The following is a 26,566-nucleotide window of genomic DNA, read 5'->3' on the forward strand; positions in this document are numbered from 1 at the left end:
GTCCATGGTTAAATACTTCAACAAAGTACAAGCGAACTCACTTTTGCTCCCACTGCCTTTTTAAAAACGTTGTTTTAGCGTGCATGCATGCTACCGTATTATTTAAGCTAGTGAATGTTTTACCATGCCTGCACCCAATAATACGGTGCGCCTTATGTGTGTGTTAAATACAGAAATAGACCCCGTAACTGAGACTGCGCCTTTTAATACGGTGCGCCTTATGGTCGTGAAAATACAGTAATTGTGGAAACGGGTATGGCTCTGGTGAGAATATTTCGCAAGGTCGCTATCTAAAAGTATATATGTATAAGTATTATACACTGGTTTGTCATTATTATAATATTATAAAGTATAATACACTGGTTTATCCTACTTATAATACTATAAAGTATAATACACTGGTTTATCATATTATGAATATAATGCAAATTTGATGTAATTTTTGAAAACGTTATTTTAATTTGTGTGTGTGTGTGTGTGTTTCTTTCAATTTTATATTTTAAAATTTGAGTGCCAGCAGCGGCACTCAAAGCGTCAGCCTCACAGTTCTGAGGACCCGGGTTCAATCCCCGGCCCCGCCTGTGTGGAGTTTGCATGTTCTCCCCGTGCCTGCGTGGGTTTTCTCCGGGCACTCCAGTTTCCTCCCACATCCCAAAAACATGCATTAATTGGAGACTCTAAATTGCCCGTAGGCATGACTGTGAGTGCGAATGGTTGTTTGTTTCTATGTGCCCTGTGATTGGCTGGCAACCAGTTCAGGGTGTACCCCGCCTCCTGCCCGATGACAGCTGGGATAGGCTCCAGCACGCCCGCGACCCTAGTGAGGAGAAGCGGCTCAGAAAATGGATGGATGGATGGATGGATGGATGGATGGAGTGCCAGCAGCGCGGTAGTATTCGGATGCCTGCTTCACAGTGGAGAGCTTCTGGCTTTGAATCTCGGCTTGGGCCCTGTGTGGAATTCGCATGTCACTCTAGATTGCAAATCGGTGTGAAAGTGAATTGTTGTTTGCCTGCGATTGACTGGCAACCTGTTAAGGGTGTACACCACCTGTGACCCTAATGAGCACAAAATGGACCAATGGAAATTTGAGGGTCCTTTAAAGGGTTCACAATATGTTCACCATTGTGGTTGCAGTTTACAATAGTGTAGGTCTGCATTGCATCATACCGTTTCTAATATTGTGATCCTCTCATGTAATTAAACAAAATAATAAAAATGCTCTGAGTATCATCAACCACAATAACAAATACACACTATATTTAAGATAATACCTCTCTGAAACCGTCAATAAAACCGACCATTGTCCTTGCATAGGGAGAATTGTGGCTTGTGCTTAATCCCCTAAGATTGTGCAATTGTACCTAGCATAGACAATAGGCTGAGACACTTACATGGCATGATAAACAGCAGTCAGCATCTGCACCATGAACTCAGGGTCCAAGAGCACGCGGTTGCAAGGCTCCCTCCAGAGTTTCTGCTGCTGCCGTGGGAAACCGCAGACACACAACCTGAGGACGACACACACACACATCGACAGCAGTCGTGAGCATTGTGTGTTCACGAGGAGGCTCGACTCGAGAGGGCTGAGCAGTTCTGGCGTGCCGCAATCTCCGCAGTCACCGCTTGCCGTCTGTCTAAAGTGAGCTCGCTCCAGGCGTCGTCTGTCTGCCTGCTCGCAGCGTTGAAGTCTTCAGTCATTCGGAAATAGTGTACGCACTGCAGTGGGAGCGTTACTGATGAAAGCCCCAGACCAGAAACACTCATCTTGTGACTCAAATATTGATTCTCACCGACTGCAAAACATCGCCGGAAAAATGTAAAAGTGCAATTCCCTCAGAAATTGTGTGGTGATAAGTGCTGTCGCCACAAGAACATGTCAAAGAAATTAATGAGTTAAAGAGTTATAAAGCTGGTTAAAAAGTCACAACATATAGCAGTCCCCTAACACAGTGGAACAACTATTCCAGGAGTTCTCAAACCTTTTGGCTCCAGGGACCCCTTACAGGGAGAATATTTCCCAAGCACCCCCCTCAAAATCCTAATGCCAATTAAACATAACTACCAAGTGCACATGGGAATTAAAAAGATGCCTATTTCGGGGGGAAAAAAGTAATAATGTTTCAAATTAATAATAATTTATAAAAAAAAAAAAATCAGAAAAAAAGTTGGAATGTAATTAAAATAGTCATACCTTGAAAAACAAAAGTCCTTTACAAGACCAAAGACATATTTTGTCAGGTTAAAAATGTGTAATCTTAGCAGAGTAAAGTCGTATTTATACAAGATGGTCATAAAATTGTGATATAAAAGTCAAAGTTTAATTAGAGAGAAAAGTCAAAAGAGTTTATCCATCCATCCATTTTCTTTACCGCTTATCCTCACTAGGGTTGCGGGCTGCCGGAGCCTATCCCAGCTATCTTCGGGCGAGAGGCGGGGTACACCCTGAACCAGTCGCCAGCCAATCGCAGGGCACATAAGAAACAAACAACCATTTGCACTCCCATTCACACCTAAGGGCAATTTAGAGTCCTCAATCAACCTACCACGCATGTTTTGGGGATGTGGGAGGAAACCGGAGTGCCCGGAGAAAACCCACCCAGGCACGGGGAGAACATGTAAACTCCACACAGGCAGGGCCGGGATTTGAACTTCGGTCCCCAGAACTGTGAGGCAGATGTGCTAACCAGTCGCACACCGTGCCGGCCATAAGAGTTTAAAAATATATATACCTTTTGTTCTCCTGTGATAATAAACTTTATTCATTCAGGGATGTCAGATTCATATGAGGACGCGTCACAATCATATCAGAGCTTTTATTTGGTATATTATGACTTTCTTTATTAGCCCATATGTACAATAGGTATGGACTTTTCTTAAATAATACAAGAAAATGTATTAGCGAAAGCCCCAGCACTATACAATGCAAATATGCTCCCTAAGGTGTTGTGAACAGCATCGAGGATGACATCATTATTGGAAAAAACCTTGACCAATAAATGTTTCAGCAGAGAAAAGTAATAGTCAATCTGTCCCAATGAGGCTGCACAGTTTGTACATTAAATTGATATTCTAATTCTAATAGCAATACAAATAAAAAATAAAAGAGCAAAAGTGTAATGAAGCAGTGTGCTGCAGATGTGAGGCAGCAGAGGAGATGGAAGATATTTACAGTATGTATTTTCTGTCCATGCGTGCATTCCTCACCGTGAGCTCATTCTGCAGACTGACTGATAGGAGGAGAGGGGCATATAGACTACAGCGGAGTTGTAGCACAGCATAAGGAAACACAGAACTTCAAACCTGCAAAATGCACACAAAAGTCACAATGATGGTTAAGAATCACGTCGCAGTATTCATATTTCAGCACGACTGAGCTGGGTTTTTATATCCCGCCAGCTTGACATACAGTACACCGGTCAATCGGTGGAGCGTTTTACACTGCCCGTAAAATTCAGCATTCTTCCACCTTGGAGTGCGTGCACATCCACCTCAATGCAGGAGGTCCTCAAGACCGCCAGAGGAACTTCCTGTAATCGACCGTGTGCAGTGGAGGTAAACGGCTGGCTGTGTATCATCACAGCAGCGCGACAACCCTTGAGGGGCTTTGCAGTTCTTGTCACCAACAATACTTTAGTCTCACAGATGGATTTCCACATTTGCTCAAAGGAAGGCCCAGTCCTGATGAAGTCTGCTGATTACATTTTGCTGCCCTGTGTTCCAAGAGTACCTGTTCTGAGCTGTGAAGGTCTCTCTCTGAGGGTGGAGGCCGCTGTACACCACTCGGATCAAGTCGTGTTGACACAGAGCCCCCTCTGTCAAGGCCATGGAGCCCAGGCTAGAAGGCTACACATAAACAAAACACAAAAGGCAATATGAATTAAAATGTTATATGCTATGTACAAAAAAAATAAGTTGTGCTTCAAATTCCTGACACAGGGTACCATTTCACAAGGTCAGCTTTAAGCAGTTTTCAAGCATTTCTATATCAACTAAATCTTTTAGGTTGAGAGCTAAAAAAAAAAGTGTACAATTAACAGCGTGGTGAACTAATGGTTAGCGCAACTGCCTCACAGTTCTGAGGTTCAGGGTTAGAATCTCTGTTCCGGCATAGGTGAGTAACAGACTATGGCGCATTCCGACTTACGTACAAATTTGGGTTCCACTGCAGCCGGGGGAAGAAACTGTCGTAAACTGAGGACCCCTGCATGTCCTATAATTCAAACAATCGCTCCTCTGGCTAGTTATTAATGATAACAGACATCTTACACAATAGGAAAGAAAAAACAAAACAAAAAACTGAACGCAGCCTTCTATAATGAAGTGGAAGCGGACAAAGGGACTGAAGCCCTAATGTTTAGAGAACAGTGTGAACTCAGCCCAGCAGGGAACAGGAGAGGGAGGCTGAATCTTGGCCAAGCATTACCAAGTTCAAATAACCTCGTGTGTGTGTGTGTGTGTGTGTGTGTGCGCTATGGTGAAATCAGAATGACAGTAAATATTTGTATGAGAACATAAATACAAAACAATCAAATGGGGAAAACAGTAAGTAAAGCAATAACTGAGCGTGCCTGCTTGTGCCACGTGACAACGTATTCTTCCACCACGCACCGTTCGTGACCTCGAAATGTTGCATGTCTGCAGCATCGTAAAGCGAGAAACCCTTTTTACGGCATGTGCTCCAAATGCTTACTAAAAGCACACAAAATATGCCACCTTTCTGTAATTAGACCCGTCTGACTGAACTGATATAATCATTTTTATTTTAAGAGTAACAACCCTATTTTTGAAAGCGTAGCAATTATACTGCCATTCGTGGCAACAGCAACTGAACATTTCGCGAATTCGCAAATGTATTTCAAGTGCCTCTTGACTAATTGCCGAGAACAAGGCAGAGTCAGGTGATAACTGAGTGGAAAGTAATTATAGCATGAAAAGAGATTCTTATCACCTCTCCATTGTGGTGAAGCCCACAGTTAACATCAGCCCTAAATTGAAGAGATATTTTCTTTTCAGGACATTGCACGCTATCAGGGAAAGATGGATTCATTTAAGGAGCGACTCAAGGGTATGCTAATGCCAACAACGTTTGCTTTATTCTCTCAGCATGCACGCTCAAGCCTCTCAAGCTTGTTATTACGGTTATAAATCGCCTTCAGCCCGCGCTACACTCTGCCATCTTACCCAGCCCCATCGCGCACGCACATTCCATGTCGTCATCTCGTATGAAAGCATATAATAGACTTTTGGGGCAGGTGGAAACAAGCTCCTTTCCCTGTGTGCGCTTTTCCAGGGTGTCATCTTCAAACCTGCGTTAATGAATTACTGTGCTCAGCAAAGAGCTGCAAGGCAAGGAGGTGGTGAATCACCAGAGACGCCTCACTGCAAGTGCAAACATTTTAGTGCCAACCTAAATGAATGGTTTGTCCTTTTTTTTTTTTATATAAATCGTAGAGGACAAGCTTACTTGGCAGGGAGCGAGGGGGGGAGGGTTCTCACCTCGTGATAAATCGATGGTTTGGATAACGAGGGGATCGTAAAGGAAAGCAGCTTGCTGTTGCCATCTTTGTCCACAATTTCCTGGTAAACGGAAAATAAGACGGAGAAGTCATGTCATTAAAGCAATGGAGCATTTCTTTGAACAATCTGGTCCCTGATGCTCAGTCACGGTTGTAAGTCTTCAAAACTTAATCAGCACGACACACTACTGCGAGGGTGAAGTGAAGCTCCATGCCTGATAGAATCAGTGAATTGCAAAAACAGGAATAAGTGATTTACCACCCAGGCATAATACCAAATAAGCAAGTTGGGTAAAAAAACTAACAAACACAAAAACATCAATATCCCAATAAATTGCATCGTTATGCCACAATGCAATATGCAAACATCAGATATACAGGTAGATGCCTGAGTCAGAGCAGTTGCACAGTTCATGGATAATTCGACTTTTTAATGTGATGCAAATTTGGCATTTTTAATCTAATGTTTTATGACGTCATGTTTTTCAAAATTTGCCTCGCTACTCTGCTCATTTTGTTTTGATATGATGAGAAAATGCTAAATTTACCAGACTGTTCATTATAAGTCTGCTTACATTGTTTTGAATACAGTATTATATATACATAGCGATTGTGAAAAGATAGATTTATATTTCAACAACATTAGCATTGGGGAACGACCTCGTACATGATTGTTTATACTGTAACTCCATGAGACAAAATCCTATCTCAATCAAAATGATAATCAAGTGCATTCATACAATTGTACCGCAGCATTTATTTATTTAAATCAAGCATAGACATTTGTTATTCATCCTTAGCTTGTAAACCAGCTAAAGAGGATTGCAAGTGCTGTCTCACACAAGTCATCAAAGCACTTTTTCCTACGGTCTCTCAGCATGTGAGGACTGATGAAAACATACTATAGTTGCATTCCATCATCAGATCAGCGCTTCTCAAAGTGTGGATAGGAATTCAGGAAAGGTGAAGCCTCTTGAGAATGTAAAGCAAGCTCAGCTAAGCAAATTTAAGTTGTGTTTCTGGGCAAAATGGTTAGTTTTTATAATCTGAGGACATAAACGTCGTCCGTAGTTTTAACAAAACCACCATTGATTCCTCAGAGGATCCATAATCTAGATTATAGTAGACTGCGATGCCAAACAGGTTAAAATGCATCATTCATTCCACTTGACACAGTTAGTCCAGGCCGTGCCTCACTGGTTTGAATTTGTGCAGAATGAGAGGCATAAATTATGCATTGAATGTACTTTTAGCAGCATCGGCTGAAATGAAGTGCGATCTATTGGCGTGTTTCTGTCTCTCGCTCTTTGCAAACTTTCAAGATGATCTTTCCTGGTGATGCAATCAAACCGCAGCCCATTAGCTGGGGTTTTCCCTGTAGGTTGTCTTGCAGGTCTTACAAATGCACCCGTCTGAGAATTTAAAGATGATTTGCTATTATGCTGCTTGGAATTTCCCACATTAAAATCACTATCCATTCATCTTATATCCATTTTAAAAAAAAATTTTAAATGTTGAGAGACATTCCACATTTCGAGTTATTTAAAAGGCTGATTACAATCAATAATGTGAGTCGAGTTGGGGTCGAAAAAAAGGCCTCATGTCCCACCTGTGTCACGTTTTTTGCCATTTTTGTTTGGTGGTGTGTTGTGAAATTTTACTAACGTAATACAAGAAGGTTGGGAAACAGTTCTTTTAGACAAAATTCTCCTAAGGAATCCAGCTCAATTCAGTAAAGGGGAATGTGACATGGTACAGTGCTGTGTGCTGACATTAGCTGTAAACAATCAGCAAAAATGACAAATGTCAACACCTCTCTCTATCATAATGATTATATTTGTTTTCAATAGGACTTTTTTTCTTCCCCCTCTTCATTCTTCCATTGTAATGCACGTGTAAATTCTCTGTTGCTCAAAATCAATGGACAGCAGTGTGTCTGGAACCATATGACATGAGCAAACCTACACCATAGTACTGTAACAGGACCCCCCAAGGAAAAGGTGCTGTGATTGTGGGACCTGACAGGTCAAAGTAAACACTGAAAAATGACATAGTGCTTGGTGAAATCGAGGCTTAGGAATCCACATGGATACTGCCAGAGAAAAGTGACACCCACCAGGTTGTAGATGCCCAGGAGGAGGGCCTCAATGCAGCCATTGCTCTGACGATCTCTGCTGGCCGTGACTCGCAGATACACCCATACCAGCTCGGGCAGAAACTGCATTGTGAAACGCCGCAGGCGGTCCTCGGAGCTGCGGTACAGCTCGAACAGTTGGTGGCACACGGGCTCCAATAGCTGGATGAATCAAGGGACATGCGTATGATCATGCGAATACGTGCCTACAGCTAATACTCTGATGTGATAAGGTTGAACGCACACTGGTCGCTCTTTTTTTCCCAGTATGAGCATTATAGCCTTCTAACATGAATACTCATCCTCCTCACATAACCGAATGCGTCTTGGGGGCAAAGTCTAGTCAATAACAGGAAGTGTGGAGGGGTAAGTGAGTAAATCACCATAATGGCAGGTTGGCCTTAAAAGAGGCAGCCAGTGTGCTCTTGTTTGGGAACTTTTAGTGGTGATTAACTCAAGAGTCGAAAGAGCACTTTTAGGTACACGTACAAAACAACTTTGGCCCAACAGGTCATTGACACCGACCCATTTCTTACATATACACACACAAGCGCACATCCTCTCTCTATTGGTTCACTAATGGGATTGCACAAACAGAGCTGAGATTCAGAATTAATTTAAGTCCGCAGTGGGTTGACATCAAATTTGACCATGAAGTAGTCAAATGTGCCATACCACTGAGTGTCACTGGCCTTTGATCAAAGATTGTCTCCAAGTGACAAAAGAAAATGTAGAAGGTGAAGTTGCTGGTACAGAAAGCAGAGAAATGTTGTTATTTTTATTTATTTTTTTAACTAATTCCATCAGTTGAACACCTCTGAGGTCGCACAATTTGGTCTAAATGTTCACCGTTAAAGTCACAACAACAGAAAAATAAATAAATAAACATTTTTCATGATACCTCAGCTCAGTGAACATCTCACACAACGTCTTTGCAAACACAGAAGGGTACCAGTTATGGCAAACTGGGAAAATGTGATTGCGACCATAGAGTCGGAATTTATGTATTTTAACAGATGTAGGAAAACTGGACACGCAACTCTTTCCTGCCTGCTCAATACAATATATTTAAAAGGCACAATAAGCCAACAGTAAGTAAATGATAGTAAGTGTAATTTAGTAGCCAAAGTAATCTTCCTCTCCATTTTCATCAATACCAGCATCACGCCATAAAGTTGGGCACGGAACACAATTTTGTACTTCTTTTTACAAATGTACAGCAGTTAAAGAATATTATAATGTTACTTAAAACATTGTCAGTACAGTTAATACAGACTATATGATGATGACTAACCCAAGAAGAATTTCTTTCCATTTCCATTATTTCCCATGGGAATTATTGTTCCGAAATATGAACAAATTGGAGGTAAACTAGCATCAGTGTTGTGACAGTGTTGGACCACTATACATGTATGTATATGTATACATGTATACATATATGAAACAAAGGTTGTGTTTTCAGCCTGGCATGTTTACCGCCATGTTTAATTTGGCGTGCGCACATTCCACAATTAACAATTGGACATTTTACACCCATTCCAATACATTAAATATACGACACACTGTACTTTACTTTCTGCCCGGCTTGTGTGTGCTGTCTATTGGATGTCACCTCATTGTCGGGATCCTGGATGACCCTGTAGAGCGCTGGTACCAAGGGCTTCTTCAAATGAAGGCTGCCGGCATAGCTTGAGAGGTGGGTTTCTGGTAAGGACTGGGTAAAAGTAGAGAAAAAAAAAATGTCAAGTTTGGCTGAATGATGACACATACTTGGGACATTTCTTAAAACAGCTGGCGCTAGGACACGAAAAGACAGCAACATTTAATCATTTACATAAATTTAAAGCAGCATTTGGGTACACTGACGTTGCTTGTTTTTGAATGAGAGTATCTCTCTAGTAAGCTAACAATCCTGCGGATTAACCAACAAGTTGTTTCGGTCCCTGAAATCAAATCAGTGAAATACACCATGTACTTTTTACCCTCGTGACACACGGTCGAATAGCCGCAGTGAAAAACTGCCTCTCATTGACGGCAATGTCAAAAGGATCTCGGGAAACGTTAAGAAATTAGTGACAGGGTACCATAATTGGGCAAAAAAAAAAAAAAAAAAAAAAAAGGAGTTCTTGACATCAAATTAGAAGAGACATTGAAAGTCAGTGAAGCCTTTTGTAAAATCAGAACCGAGTGCACTGCTTTTCACCACTCACACAATGAGTCATACCTTCTATTGAGCATTCCTTCGACTCGTCTTGCTGTTATAATTGTGGCCACGATGGCACGATCGCTTTGTTTCTTAACCCTTTCTTCAGCATACTTATTTTTAAAATGCACGTGGATGTATTCATTTGAGAAACGTTGAAACTGACATAATTTGCTGAAGTTACATACTCTGCGTGTGTGTGTGCACGCCCGCGACATTGGTTTTCAGTAGTACAGGTACTGTCCAAAAATAAATCCAAAGATAACCTCTAAGGTACCATATCAATTAATATGAGCCACAACTGAATCAGCAAAAGAAGGGGCGCTACCTTGAATTCTGAGAGCCATTCTTCGACAACACCGCGCTCTGAACCCAGCATCTTCCTCAGAGACGCCCCTCAGCTGCCTGGTGAAAAGAGAGCAAAACACCCACTTGACATTTTTAAAGTCGCAATCGTTAACTCATCTGCATTTATACACTTGGATGTCCTTAAAGAAAAAGGTTACTTAAATAATTGCCTGTACAGCTAATAAATGTTTTATGATGGAAGCTGTTTGACCCTGTATGAAACTATACTGTTTGACCAGAGGTTCCTCTGTAAGTTTTACATTGTCAAAACAGCACACACACAAAATGCAACTGGACAAATAGCACAAGACAGACAGACAGTTTGTTTCGTGTTCACTACAAATAAAAAATATTGGTGGCTGTATGTAGAACAACTTTTTCATGTGCATTTTACGAAACTTCCTTGTCCCTTCATATTTAATTTCTTATGACACCGCATAATAAAATAGAAGAGTAGATAGTGACTCACTGCATGGCGTTGACCACACTGTTACATAACGAGCTACGACGCTGACCTTACCTGTCAACATGCATCAGTGGATAACAACCATCACCACGATCATCCATATGGGCCGCCCCCAATGATAAACCCTAGGTGGCCAGCCTTAGGCTTGGCATTCTCGTGACATCACATGCAAATCAACGCATGCACAAGTTTTAACTCCTGATATATATTACACAATCATACTACAGCAAGTAAAACAAGATGTACTCCGTTTTGCTCATCTTGCATCCGGCAGCGTCTATTAGGATGGCCTTCATTAGTATACAATGTAATGTGATATTATTTGTATAGTAGAGTGTTGAATACTAATATTATTAAAATATACATCATGTTACAGTGGAGTTTAAAACGAAATTGAAGGAATATTAGTAGGCTTTACACGATCAGGATTTTTGATCACCAATCAGCGAGTTTAAAAAACCGATAACCGATCTGATCACAAGATGGAGGAATGTGTCTATTTAAATGACCTGTTCATTTACTGTATATACTTGTGTACTTAATTGCTCAAAAAATGATATTTACAATAAATCTTTTTTTTTTCCTCTATTGATGCCAGTGCGGCATCGTGACAGACAGAACAAATGAATGGTCTTCTATGAGATGGCAGGAAGTAAATACAGTAATTAATGTATCCACTTTTTGTGACATTTTTGTTTGTTGGTGTACCGTGAGATTTTTCAATTGTAAAATATGTTCCTTGGCTCCATAAAGGTTGGAAATCATTGCTTTAGTCAGATCGTGTATTCTAGTCGGTCAGATCAAACCAACATTACATGACAGAAATAATGACCGAAAACTTACTGTAATTAAATTACTTTATTTTTAATTAAATGACTTCACCCACACTGAAATTTTAGAGCATGATTCGACAAAACGGCGGCATGTTTACGTCCAACCGTTCGTGCTACCACTCGCTTGCTAGGCTACGTAACGTTTTTGTTGCCTGCTTGCGAGCCGTATTAAAAGTACGTGAACATACCTCAAGCAAGCCTTAAACGAACATCCTCTCCTGTCCTGAGCATCAGTGACCACCAACACACGTTTTTCCCCATTTTGTCCTCATAATATAGTCGGCGCGATCCACACTTGTTGTCGTCGCCGCGGTAACGAGTGTATCCGGTCGCATCTGATTAATAATAATAATTTGCGTTGACAAGATAAAGCCTAATGATCGTAAAAAACGCGATGCGGTGGTATACAAGATTTTATTGCAGTAGTCTGACAAAGTGCAATCTTGAAAGAGCAAATTTGTCTTGTAGTCTGATCCGGGCATTATGTGTTGTCTGTCTCAGACGTGGTGTCTGTTCCACACCGCCGACATTTTATTATTTTTTTAAATAACTTTATTGGCTGTCAGATATTTACAGGACTACGCCAAAAGACACACGACAAGGATAAAAATAAACTAGCTTTTGGATTCAAATATACTGTGCACGATGCGAAGCGAAGTAAATGTCTTTTGCGGAGCCATCGATGAATTATGACAAAGCCGATCAGCATAAAATGCTAATTATCGGCCGATACCGATAAGGCCGATAAAAATCGGTGTAATGTCTAAATATTAGACACAATGCAGAGAAACGACAATAATGTAGGCAGGACGGACAGAGGCAGTGCCCGATTATCGCCAGTCTGTAAAAGATAATCCTGAGTTATTATCCTGTTGTGGGGCGTGTTAAGAGGGACTTTTCCTCCCCGAGCTCAACCATAAATGTTAAACCATATTAATATACTTGATCGCAAATCTTTATGTGTGCAATCTACAGTGAGTTTGGGCGATCGACAAACTCGAAATTGTTCAGGATGTAAAAAAATCTGTATCTGTGTACCTCCCTTAAGACTTTCACACAAATTCATCTGAGTGACTGTTTACAAACGTCGTTTTCTTACCTCAGTGAGCGACAACTCAGATCTCCAGAGGGAGAGGCGAATGGTGTTCAACCGTGTCACACATCGTTGAGGGTCACCTAAAACAATTAATCAACAATTAACAGAAATGTTCCTGTGTTTATTAAACTGGATACATGCAGCTGGCAGGGACAGTAGAGGAAAAGGTCATCAACAGGTTACCTCGCCTCATGACCATTAAACTGAAACTGTGACCAATATGAATACAGCCTAAACTAATTTGTTTCTGACTTTTCACAACGGGCACGTCGAGCAGGGTGATACTGTCCTATTCCAATCCTGTAGGTGGCAATAATACACTTCACAAAGTGCGTACCAACTATAACGTAGCAAGTTTTCTCACCACAGCTCTATCAATTGGGTCTGGTGGGTCACTGCACTGCACTTTAATGGCACAACAAGAAGACAAAATCCTCTGTACCTTTACTGGAATGTGTGACACAATTGTATGGAAGAATTCGTTTTTGGGGGGGAAATTGTTTCATAGATTTTGCACAATACTGCCAACTGTGTAACTAACAGCCAAAAATAAAATGACAATAATCAACCAGTGATATAGCGCAGGTTGCAAACATTAGCACCCTCTAATCTGTGTTACTTCCCGCATCCACCATTGTAGTGGGGAGCATTTTCCCGGTGGCAGGTCACAACAATTGCAAACACCACAACAGATGCAAATGTCACAACACAACAACGGAAATGCAAACGCCACAACATAACGACATTAAGGCACACCGGAAGTGAGCTTCTGCTCTTTCCATCTGTATGATTCGTTCGGGCTACCGGGGACTCATCTTGCAGACTTATGGCCGGATAGCTAGTTGACAAGTGAAAAAATATAAAAGACATATCGATTCATCACCGCGACTATCATCACCTTAGCATCGACTACAAAAAAATGTTCACCCCCTATTTACTACAATGTGTAACTGAGTCAAAACAAGTTCAGCTTTAGAAAAAAAGCTGAACTAAACTAAGACGCCATGACAATGAAATAGCCTGAAGTTGAAGCGATTGCAGTGAGGCAGCAAAGCACTTATTGACTTTTTTACTATGACAACTACTACTATTACACATTTTGCGCCTGAAGGTGAGAAAATGCACACAGAGACTAAAGCAAACAGATGGTTAATATGACTCCTTGAAAACCTCTATAACTCATGGTTAGACAAGATTAGCATAAAAAAAAAAATAGTGCTATGGTGTTTGGATGCTAATATTAAAGGCAAGAACATTAAATGAATAATTTGCCCTTATTTTGAGGAATGACAAGGGAGAAGCCGCTTACTGATATTTAACAAATAAGGACTCGGGAATCGAAAGCAGTGAAAGTACGCCGCTTATCCCTGAGAGGCACACATTTCTGAGCACTCCAGTTGATTAAGCATTTTGTACGCAGCCTTGTGTTCAGCTGAAAGACTTCGCACCTCAAAGGATAGGCTCAAGGAAAGTGTAGAGAAGCTGCGGCATCTTTCTAGAGTGACGCGCATCCTATCTGGCGAACGCTTGATATTCCTGTCAGCCCCAACCACGCTTTTGGCTTTGATGTGAACATGCTAACGCAGTCAGTAATAAGGCTTAACATCAAAATAGTTCCACATCATGTTGGCAGAGTGAATAAAAAATATATATATATTTTCTCCACATTTGAAATGTATGCATGGATTTGGCATATTCTATCAGCTTTTCTCTAGGACCATGGCTGTCTAACGAAACAAAAACAAAAAAGAATGGCGACAGCATGGGATGTCTAAGGACATTAAGTCAAATGTGGGGGAAATGAAGGAGAGTCATTAATTGAAACGCACAAGATGAGGCAGAGGTCATTTTGAGGTGCCTCAAATTGTCGATCGGTTCACTTAAGTGCAATTAAACTGTTTTACAACCCCGATTCCAATGAAGTTAGGACGTGTTAAACATCAATAAAAACAGAATACAACGATTTGCAACTCATGTTCAACCTATATTTAATTGAATACACTACAAAGACAATATATTTAATGTGCAAAGTGACAGACTATTGTTTTCAGCAAATAATCATTAACTTAGAATTTTATGGCTGCAACACGTTCCAAAAAAGCTGGGACAGGTGGCAAAAAAGAAAGAAAGAAAGTTGAGGAATGCTCATCAAACACCTGTTTGGAACATCCCACTGGTGAACAGGCTAATTGGGAACAGGTGGGTGCCATGATTGGGTATAAAAGGAGCTTCCCTGAATTCCTCAGTCATTCACAAGCAAAGATGGGGCGAGGTTCACCTCTTTGTGAACAAGTGCGTGAGAAAATAGTCGAACAGTTTAAGGGCAATGTTGTAGTGTGTTCAATTGATTATAGGTCGAACATGATTTGCAAATCATTGTATTCTGTTTTTATTTATGTTTAACACAACGTCCCAACTGGAATTGGGGTTGTAGTTCATAATGGAGCGACTCGAGCGCATCCAAATCGTCTGTGAGAACACATAATTCGAAAACTGCTCACAGTGGCGAGAACGTTTGGTTTTCTGTGGTGTCTAATGTAATCTTGTATATTTCTCCCACCCTGGGAAGCTATTATCCCAACACAGCATTTAGCTTGCCAACTTGCTGTCACTGTTAAATTAGCTAAACAATATGTCACGCATGTCACGGGGTCCGGCAAATGACAATACGTAAACTTCCCCAAATGGACCAGTCCTCGCATATACAGGATTGGCTCATTGTCTACAGCCGTGTTTGCAAAGGACCAGCAAAGCACGGCCATCCTGTTTACGGCACTTCAAACTCTAAATTACAATAGCATAAAAAAAAAAGACTGCTAAACAGTGCAGATGATTGGAACCAAACCAACTAGTGGACTTCAAAGTCAAAATTCATGATTCCTTTGTTGATTTGTAGTCTGCTTCTGGCAAGGCTTTCCTTCTAAACAACTGTCTTGAATATTTATGCAATTAGGACTCCACTATAATCACAGTCTAATCTCAGCACTGTAAAAACACAATAAATGCATCACTAAAACACTTAGACCTGCAGAGTAAATGCAGCCTAGGTGTCCAATTCTGTTCAGTCCTTTCAGTGCCTATTCAAGATTTATCTATATGTTTCAAGTGAACCATATCCATCATGTTCTTCTTGGCCAAGGTAAGGAGACCAATTTCATTCAATGGAGACTGAGGGCAGCAAGAAAATGGAGTGCTGCAGCAAAGTGGAGACTGTGGATTAGAATACAGCTGTGGCCGATCTAGGGTACCGGAAGGTGTATCCCTTTTTTCCTCTTCTGTCCATCTTGATCATTTGTATCAAAGTCAAGGCCCGGGGGCCAGATGTGGCCCGCCACATCCTTTTATGTGACCCCGCGAAAGCTAATTATGCTCGTCAACTTCCATGATTTTTGCTAAAATCTGTACTCAAATTCAAATTTGTCATAATAATAAACAATAATGTTGAGCTATTGCATTTTTCTGTTACCAAACCCTTCTTCTACAGTAACTTAAACAATACTTGAACCAACTGTTATCCTTGTCTTCTGATTTCAAAACTAGTTATCCGTCAATTTGCTGTGTAATGGTAATAATATGATTTGGTGATTAAACATATATACGATTTCACGGTTCTAATGGCCCTCTGAGGGAAATCATAACTACAATGCGGCCAGAGACAAAAATGAGTTTGACACCCCTGATAGATGCTCAACCATTGCACAAACAGCAGTGGTTTACAGCCCGTGGAACCCTGCCTGACCAGGTAAAAGGAAAAAAAAAAAAAGAAAAAAGGGGGCAGGGGTGGGCGGCAGGACAAACTCACGGCCCGGGGGCCAGATCTGGCCCGCCAGATCGTTTTCTTGTGGCCCACTAAAGAAATCAAGTGTGTCTAGGTCATCTTTCTTACTAAATGGATTTGTTCTTATCATTTGGGCATAAAGTCTGTTCTAAAATTGGCATTTTTATTGACTTTTTATGGATATTACAAGATTGCTTTCTTCCACCAACTCCCTTAACATAATACAATTCTACTTCTACAATTGTTTGCATTTGTCACTATTTTCCATGACTTGATTTCAAATTCAATTTGTTGTTAAACCTAGATAACTATGAAATGCGGATGAAATTATATATTTAAAACATAATGAGGTGACATTTATATGATTTTAGCTGAAGCTGTACATCAAGCAAGAATGGGAAAGAATTCCACCTACAAAGCTTCAACAATTAGTGTCTTCAGTTCCCAAACGTTTATTGAATGTTGTTAAAAGAAAAGGTGATGTAACACAGTGGTAAACATGACCCTCTCCCAGCTTTTTTGGAACATGTTGCAGCCATCAAATTCTAAGTTAATGAGTATTTGCTAAAAAAAAGAAAGTTCATCAGTTTGAACATTAAATATCTTGTCTTTGTAGTGTATTCAATTAAATATAGGTTGAACGTGATTCGCAAATCATTGTATTCTGTTTTTATTTATGTTTAACACAACGTCCCAACTTCATTGGCCCAAAAGAACATTGCCAGGTTTCAGCATTCCCAACATTGCTGTTTTTTTCCCAAGGTCATTTTAGCTCACTCAACCATGAATTATTGAGCTTGAGCAAGTTCTGTCCCTGTTTGCGCCACTGACTTCAGGGTGCCCTTTTTGCCTTCAAGTAAATATGCAACTAAATAACATGGTACTTGCCTTCCTCCTCCTCTGCAGGGAGGGACATCACATCAAAGCAAGCACAGAACGACATGCATGCATTTCAGCATGAAGCATTTCTGCAACTCAGAGGAAACCAGGAATCTCTAATCCTTCCTGGCGTATGCTTATTTGCAGGTGGTCTTCGAGGAACACACACACACACAGAAACAGTTCATCCAAACACTTTCCCGAGCTAGGAAGATTAACTCCTGAGATGCGACCACGGTGAAAGTGACGGCTGTAATCCCCTCCCCCTCGGCCTATCTTAATCATTAAGAGAACCAGCCACTTGGCGACAGAACGGGCTCTTTCGGAATAGAAAGAGCTTTTATTAATAGCAAATTCTGCAGTGTACAGTGGTTCGGCTTTATGTTGCGAGACACCAGTGCGCTTTCATAGAAAGACAGGTAGAGAGTCTAAACCGCATGCCATTGAATTTCGGGTGAGCAAAGGTCATCATCGTCAGACAGTACAGCACAATCAATATGTTTCTGGGCAAATCAATGATGACAAAAACTGACATATTTGAGTAGGCTAAATACATCCTGAGCTTGTTCAGCAAGACCGAGTGAATGGGTTAAAAAAAAAAAACAGACAGCTATGCTGACGTGTGATAGAGATGGAGGGAAGAATCGTCTACACTATCACTATCATCCTTCATCCTTCCCTCGTTGCTCATAGGCCAGGCGAGGGGAACTGAGGCGTACGCACATCCAGGGCTAAAATTAGCTCTGCTGCAGCTGCGGGGCCAGACGTGTTGGGATGTGCCCATGTTGCAACACAGTCTCTCACACACATACAAAGCGCACACGAAGTTCCACCAATTAGACAGGGCGAGCCACAACAAAACATGCAGAGAGAGCGCAGGTGAACACCAGCAACATACTGCCACATCCTGACACTCGCACAGAGGACAGGAACGCAAACACTTCACGCATACTGTGGAAAATCATCTCGGCAAAAGAGTGGGTGGAGAGGCATTGCTTTAATTGTCGTTCGTTCGATTTATTGGGCAAAATTTGCATTATCATGAAACTCTGTGGTGAGCAGGAATATGTGCCCAGCAAGTACTTGTTAAATCTTTTATGAGGATCTGAATGAAGGTCTTGAAAAGTGATAGGAAAGATAATTCATTAATTAAATAGCTGTTCAGAATTCTTTCCATCATGCTAATGTTGATTTCTGGTGTCAGAAATGTACCGAAGCAAAATGGAGTGCACTACCCGACTTAAACCAGCAGAGGCACTGTTGACTCAGTCTCAACTAATTTGCTGTTAAAAGAAGAAGAACATGACCTCAGCTGAGGGAAATTGAGCCATATCCATGTTATGGCACAACTCCTCCAAGTAGCATTATTCTGCAAAGTACTGGCACGGAAACAGGAGAGCAGAACATTCAAGGAGACTTTTCCATCACATTAAAAATATTTGTAATTAATTAACGGTGTTAATTTTCCCACTGTTGATGCAGATTAAGTCAAATGCCCATCCTTTCTGCAGAAACAATGTATTTTCACTGTTTGCGGTCAGAGTCCAATTGCATTGGGGCAAAATGGGCCAGTTACATGCTGGAGTGAAACCCTGTGGCCTTGAAAAGTCATGATTTTTCAATCGAACAAGTCTGACGGACAGGATTCTTTGGCCTTAGTGGAGGTCTGGGCTCTACTGAGTGCGGGTCCTAGAGATCGGTTTCTATTGCCACAAAAGAACCCATATAGAGACGAGGGAACAGACCAGCATTAACCAATGGGGGCAGGAACAGATTTTATCTAACAAGTGATAATTTTGCTAACTGATTGATCAAGGAAACCTAATCTAATGCAGACACGACGCAAACTAGAGATTAAAGACAAAAAAAAAAAAAAAAACGTCTTATTTTTTCAGGTATCGCAACCTAAATAATGCTGCAGGTAACATTTTACGCTTTATATGGACAAATGTAAGAATCAAGTTGATCAAGTGGTTAGCACATCTGCTTCACAGTCGAAAGGTTCTGAGTTTCAATCCCAGCTCGGGCCTTCGTGTGTGGAGTTTGCATGTTCTCTCCGTGCTTTCGCGACTTTCCACTGATTACTCCGGCTTCCACCCACATTCCAGAAACGTACATGTTGGGCTCACTCACTGGAGACTAAATTGTCCATAGGGGTGAATGTGAGTATGAATGGTTGTCTATATGCGCCCTGTGATTGGCTGGCGATCAGTAGAGGGTGTACCCCACCTCTCGTCAGCACCAGTTACCCGTGACCCTAATGAGAACAAGCACTATAGAAAATGGATGTGAGATGAAGGTTCATGTACAAAGCCTGGTGAGTCACATCCAGAAGTACCGTTCTAAACCATATCACGGCGACCTGTGGTGAACTGTACTATCACCAGTAATGAATATTGTAAAAACACAATTGACTCTCCATTTCCCTCACTAAATAAATCATAGCATGTCTGAGCCCAGCGCTTAGCCATCGGTTAGCATTGGATTAGATCATCATAAATAATCAACACTTTGAGGACAGGGCAGTTGAGCACTGACTGAAAGGCAGAGCAGATGAGCTGCGCTGCTACAAAGGCTGTTAAGCAAGCCTCAGCGAAGGCTGACCTTGAGCATGCCCCCGACCACAAGGCAGACCACACACCGGCTTTACACGACAGAAGAAATAGCTGAGAGAGAGAAGAGAGCATAAAAGGAGTGTGTGCATTGATAACTGAGCCGCTCCTGAGAGCCCGGCTTCTACATTAAAACAATGATGATGTGATTTCCATTTTGGCTCCATAAAGTGCACTGCGGCTGGTGTAAATACTAGCCTAACAATGACAAAATGCCCAAGCCAACTAACTGTAGCCAAACTAATAAGCATTAGTGAGAGCACTCCCAATGTTGTTATCCTTTTAATGCTCCAAGTCGCGTTGCAGAGCATTTCTGTTAGCAGGCGCCCCCCACTCCATTCTCTCCTACGCTTTCCTTCCACGTATTTTCACGCCCATCTCGACATCAAATAGCTGGCACTAATTCAAAGGCTCCATGGATCACCCAGGCTTTGGCGACGGTTCAAATTTGGACTGAAAAGAGAGTCGTGACCAGCAAAGAGAGACACGCGGCGTGGAGTGGAGAGGATGATTCCCAGTCACCTAACACGGACCACGCCGTCAAATTAAAACAGGTTTCTGCGAGCGCTACGTAGGACGAATTACATCAAATATGTTGCTTTGGGTGTGTTTGGCTTTTTCATTGAGTTTATGGCGACAATTATTCGGATAGAAAGAGGAGCTTCAACATGGGTGGTTACGAGAAAGAAAATGTGAGAAAAGGAGATTATACAGTATACTTAGTGGAAGTTATGTGGAATGCAGCTAAAGCGGTAATACTCTGATGTCAACAGAAACATTCAAGTTAAGACTGCGCACTTATTGATACATTTTATTAATTGCAATGGTTAACTTGTTTTTCCACACAAAAACATTCTCTGTACAGTTCACAAAACTTTTGTTGGACTTTTAACCCCCCCACACACACATACACCCTTTTTTCCAATGGGAACGTCCATCCACCCAGTTTCTGTAAGAGCAGTTCTCAACCTTATTTGCACTACAGACTGGTTTCAAGTAAAGACATATTTTGATGGACCAGCATATAAATAAATAAGAAATTTGAAAATCAGATGATGGGTTCCTGGGAAATTGATTTTTTTTGTGTCAGAAAAAAATGGCCTTTTCGAAATTCTAAAGCATCTTCTTTTTGCCATTGACTGTTTTCTGCTCCTTCGTCCGCCATTGCTTGTCACGTGTCTGTTTTGTCAAACAATTTTTACGGTTTTCGCCTTTTGCTGACGTATGGGTCGGATGAGCGCGACCTGAGCCTCCAGACTGCAGTCACATTGGATACATAAGTACATACAAAAGAGGCCTGAGTCAGATTTGAAATTGTACTTTTCACATTGTCATAAAAAAAAAACCAGAAAAACCTCAGAAACATGTCATATAGTGTCAAAAATAAATAAAATTTTAGAAATAAAATAATAATAATAACAAAATAAAATCGGAATTGGCCTGCAGTGTGAACGTAGCTTATGTTTGCTCTTACCCTCAGATATGGGCTTTCTGGAAACTCGATGTATTTACAGGTATTTATCAATTACGCACTTTGCTGTTTAACCTAAAGTACTTTATGGTTCAGTGCTGAGCCTCCTGACAGAAAGATAATCAAAGAATGGCTGCTGTTGTGCACACTGTAGCGGCAGCCAACACACAGACGGACGTGATACACGGCAAACCAATGAGTCACATCCAGTCGACTGTCAAGCCTGTGCACGCAACCCGCTTAAAATGACTCCAGTATGGCTTTTAAGCGCACGAAGAACACGTCTTAGAGGCAGGGAGAAGAAAAAAAAAAAAAGACAGACATTGTGACACAAGCTAAGAAAGACAATCTCCACAGGCAAAATCTGTGTTTAAGTCTTGGGTTTTCTTATCTGAATACTCTCAGGAAGAGGCAAAAAAAAAAGGGGGGTGGGGGGGAAACACGTTTGACTTGTTTCCACTGGGGAAAAAGGGGAACGGCAGTGGGCTTGAAGCCTGTGTGATCCTCTGAGTCAGTGGGGGCGAGCGCAGTGGAAAACCGTCCCCGCTGCTAATCCATGTCGGGCTAATTACAGCTTTGATCCTTTGGGTGAGCGTGTTGTCATACGAGGGAGGGAGCCAACGCATTCTGGGGCTTCACACACAATGTTTTGGTGAAATCAGACCCGTGTTACACATTCGCATTGTTGTAGCGTACACTGTTGTTACGTCTCAACTACCCGGCCATCCATTTTCCATAAACGCTTATCCTGTTCAGGGCTGTCCGGAGCCCGAATCTGTCTAAGATGACTTTGGGTAAAAAGAGAGACAACCACTCACACTCGCATTTACACCATCACTGAGTTGTAACGGATCCAAAACTGCTTGTGTCGAAGTCAGGCAAATGCAGAACGTTTAGTTTTTAAAGAAGGGCGACAGTTACGGCATAACACCTTTGCCGCAGCATCCTTCTGACCAAACCAAAACAGAAGAGAACATTTAGAGAGAGCATCTCCAATCCCTTGACTCCAAATCCAGACCGAGAGAAAACAGATGGAGTGAGTTTAGGCAGGACAGAATATTCCATACATTTTATGCTTGCAATTTATTTTGTGTGCTCAAATATTTTTATCCTGTGCAGTGGACAGGGGTTTACTGTAATCTGATTGTGGGAAAGCAAACAGCTGCAGTGATATCCCGCTTCCCTGGCAAAAGCGGATGAATGACGCGTCTTCTGTTGCGACGTCGATGCAGCAATTTTGCGGGATGTGTTTTGTAAACGAGGCTTTTACTTTTCACTACGTTCTCCACAAGTAGCAGTAAGTTGCAGCCATCTTGTTTTATGCGGCGTGTACGTTCACTTGCGAAGTGAAGATTTGTTTTTCAACCCTCACCTCAACAGCCTCACAATTTATTTCTAAAGGCCTGCTGAGCGCAAGTGCCATTTGTTACTGAACGGGAGACAGATTAAATGGGTAATTGGGAGTTTCTGTTCTAAAATAGCCTGCTGTCCTAGTGATAGTCCCAAAACACACAGCCACCGAGACAAGAGAAAGGGATAGAGGAGGAGGAAGAGGAGGGGAAGATGATAATAATCGGGGATAGGCAGCAGATGGCATAGCATCAGCTCTGCATCTTTGCCAGCTGTCTTGACAAATACATTTCCAAGGCAACTCTGGAAAAGAATGCCTCATTTATGTCCTAAACGTTTGCAAGCAAATAACAAAAAAAGACCAAAAGCTCAAAGCAAATGAATGAATAATCAACTCATTCATAGCCTACATAGCACTGCCACTTATGAAGGGATAATTAGGCCACACTGGAAAGAAAAAAAAAAATTGTAAATATTACAAGGCAGCAGTCTTCAACTTAATGCAAGCACACATTTGTGCTCATATTACTATGACTTTAGTTTTTTTAATAAGACTTTTTTGCATAACATTACAATGAATTCAACTTAGTTCTGCTTTGTTGAATCACAACTTTCTTTTTGTATTGTTACGACTTCATTCTTATAAAATAAGTTTGTGATTATTATTAGCGATTATTACGATTTTTGTTCTAGAATGTAATATTTTCCTCATAGTACAACTTTCTGGTAAAATTGCCACTTATTCTTGTAAAAGAAAACGACGTGTTTTCCTTATGCAGTACTACAACCTTATTTTTGCAAACATTTTGAATTGTATTTGATTGTAAAATTACAACATGTTCCTCGCAGTATTTAAAGAGACGTTCTCAAATTGCAACTTTATTCTCATAAAATCTGTTAAATGTTAACTTTTCTCACGTCAACATTACAATTTTGTTTTTCGCAAAATGTCTACATTTCTCATATTACGACTTAATTCCTGTAATATGACTTTATTCTCGTAAATGTAGGACTTACTTCCTCTTTTGTACTGTAAGAACTTTGTTTTCGTAAAACTGCGACTTTATTCTTGCAAGTTCAAAACGTTTCTCTCATTAATATTACAGGTATGTTTTTCTAAAATAACTACATTTCTCCTCATTTTAAGACTCGATTCTCATATTACAACTGCTTTATTGTAATACAGCTTCTACAGGTAAAATTACAACTTATTTCCTCTTCATAATATCAGGCCCTTTGTCACCCCCCCCCATAATGTAGTCATTGTGTCGTCAGACCGTTTTCTTGTAAAACTACTTTGCATAAAATTTCCACTTCATTCTTGTGAAACTACAACTTTTTCTTATATTACAATTTTGATTTCCCTAAAAACGATGACATTTTCTCATTTTACCTTCAAATATGCTTTCTCATAAAATTGTGACTCATTTCCTCTTAGTATCATCAACACTTTATTCTAATGTGATGTTATGACCTATCTCCTCTTGGTTATAACACTTTAATTCAATTCAATAATAACTATTCTTTTTTATTACATCATTACTATGATGATTTTTTTTAATGACGACATTTTTCTCATATTACAACTTTGATCTCATAATATTACAAGTGCTATCTTTTAATCTAACTTTTTCCTTGTAAAAATACAAACATTTCTCATAATATTACTTATTATATATTTTTTTTCTGTACTATGATTCCATTTTCTAACATTAGAACTTTACCTTCATAATACAACTGCTTCTTGTAAAATTGTGACTCATTTCTTAATATCACAGCTATATTCATGTAATGTTGACTTATTTCTTCTTGGTTATACCACATTTATTTCATAAAATTATGACTTCACTCTTGTAAAATTACTACTCTCATCAAACTAGGATTTTATTTTCATAAAAGGACATTACAACTTTAATCTCATTGTACTACAAATGCTTTCTCATCATTTTCTAGTAAAATTACAACCTTTTATCATTATGATTTTATTTCAGTAGAATTACATTTTTCTCATGTAACTTTACCCTCATAATATTACAAGTGCTACCTCATGATTGAACTTTTTAGTGGGAAAATGACTAATGTATACTTGCAAAATTACAACTTTCTGGTAACACCGCAAGCTTATTTTCGTAAACTGACTACAACTTCCTGATAATTGTATGCATTTTTGCTACTGTGACTTATTAAAGCTAATTTTATTGTTTCCTTCTCAGTCAGTGGGCCTCCTTCCTAATCATTCAAGCATGCCAGTCACAACAACCATATCATTAGGTACACTTGCACGAGATTTAATACAAAAGCTGCACTCAGAAAACAATAATTGGACATACGTTATCGTTTTATTAGCCTCATCGTCAATGGGTTGTATTATATTTTTAAAAGCTGACTGACGGACAGTGCATGTGTACCTAATGAAGTGTCCTACGAATGACTCGTGCCACGGTGGCAAACACACACACAAAAATAAAATAACTGCGCGTTACGTACGCGGAACACCGCCGCGTGTTACCATGACAGTTATTTATCCGACATGTTTTAACATTAAAGCGCGTCTCTCCCATACTTCCGACCCGTGTCGCTAACCGCACTCAACGCCACGGCTAGCTAACCTTAGCTCGGCTCTTTAGCTTGGCCCGAACGGTCAGACGTCCCCCGGTCCTCGGTCGTGACCAGGCCGGAGAGCGCCCGCCACTCACCGTCCGTTGTGTCCCTCCGCTCCACCCGGCGTTAACACTTAGTGCGCCGCGTAGTTATTAAAATTTAAAAAAAAATTAAATATTTTTTAAAAAACGCCTCAGATACCCTTCAACTCCGCACAGCTATCATGGTGACGCTTCAAGTCGGCGCCTATTATTATGTTCTTTCTATCCAGCGACTCATAAGAGACCCACCTGTGGTGACGTCGGTTGCGGTGGCTGCGCCCGCCCCCGAGGCAGAGGAAACGGTGGTGGTGTTTGGTGAGGGCGGTCACCCGGATCGAGCAGCTCGCGTCGCGCGGATCCCAGGATGCGATGTGACGGAGAGCGGCGCCTCCAGTCTGTGCAAATGTGTGCGAGTGCACTGCGACGATGCTTCAATCAGCACGCGACGCGATTGGTCGAGATGGGCGGAAGTCGCGCCCGCTTGCTCAGCAAAGGGGGCGGGGTGTGGGGAGGGGGGGGGGGGGGGCGTTCAAGACCATCGGACGGCAGGGAGTCACCATCGCGATGCATTTCAGAAATTGGAGAAGGCACGAAAGCAATTTGAACATTTACTCCAGGGGTGTCAAACTCTTTTTAGTTCAGGGGCCACCCTTGATCTCCAGTGGGCCGGACCAGTATATTCTGGTATGTAATGGAAGTTATGGACAAATTAAGCGAAATTGGATAATTTCCTGCAGCACACCTGATGATCTCTTACGTCACGTTAGTGTGCCACAGAAATCATTGCACTAGCAGATAACGTGCAAGCACATGAAAACAGTTATGTGTTCAAAAATGATATTTTACCATTTACAGTGTTATTAAATGTTTATCAGTGCTTCTACATGGCACCAAGTGTCAAGAGAAGTGCTGCTCCATTGTTTACATTCCTGAATCCTGAATACACGCCATCACTTAGCCTGAGTACATATTGACATTGTGATTGTCAGTTACATAATTATTAAATATTTCTGCAGATCTGGCATATACCCGCTTGGGCCTTTGACAAAAAACAAAGCAGGACATTGCCGTGTCTGTGTGCACCTTCACAGAGCAATGCAGCTTACAGCAAACAGATAATTAGATGCATGGCGATGTCCACTTCAGGGTTCGGTGTGACGTATAAAAGCACTTGATGGACAGTGACAATTGCTTTCGACACAACAGGAGCGGAGAAGTGGGTCTCCGGTGTTCAA

The 26,566-nt window shown here is 41.1% G+C and overlaps 1 protein-coding gene across 4 annotated transcripts in view; it reads right to left on the minus strand.

Moving 5' to 3' along the window:
- Window positions 1-25,773, minus strand: part of LOC133486442 (hyccin 2-like) — a 34,957-nt gene extending 9,184 nt beyond the window's left edge. For 2 of the 4 annotated variants that reach the window (XM_061791584.1, XM_061791581.1), the window contains exons 1-9: window positions 25,581-25,772; window positions 12,603-12,679; window positions 10,185-10,261; window positions 9,266-9,367; window positions 7,636-7,815; window positions 5,500-5,580; window positions 3,731-3,846; window positions 3,208-3,303; window positions 1,395-1,511 (exon numbers count right to left, since the gene is read on the minus strand). In XM_061791584.1, coding sequence (XP_061647568.1) covers window positions 1,395-1,511; window positions 3,208-3,303; window positions 3,731-3,846; window positions 5,500-5,580; window positions 7,636-7,815; window positions 9,266-9,367; window positions 10,185-10,235 — 743 coding nt within the window. In that variant the 5' untranslated portion in view covers window positions 10,236-10,261; window positions 12,603-12,679; window positions 25,581-25,772. Of the gene's footprint in view, window positions 1-1,394; window positions 1,512-3,207; window positions 3,304-3,730; window positions 3,847-5,499; window positions 5,581-7,635; window positions 7,816-9,265; window positions 9,368-10,184; window positions 10,262-12,602; window positions 12,680-25,298; window positions 25,537-25,580 lie in introns of those variants that run through there. The other 2 variants (XM_061791582.1, XM_061791580.1) reach the window with 2 other exon arrangements.
- Between the last annotated feature and the right edge of the window lie 793 nt (window positions 25,774-26,566).

The sequence above is a fragment of the Phyllopteryx taeniolatus genome, chromosome 12, assembly GCF_024500385.1.
Source record: "Phyllopteryx taeniolatus isolate TA_2022b chromosome 12, UOR_Ptae_1.2, whole genome shotgun sequence".
Classification (NCBI taxonomy): Eukaryota; Metazoa; Chordata; class Actinopteri; order Syngnathiformes; family Syngnathidae; genus Phyllopteryx; species Phyllopteryx taeniolatus.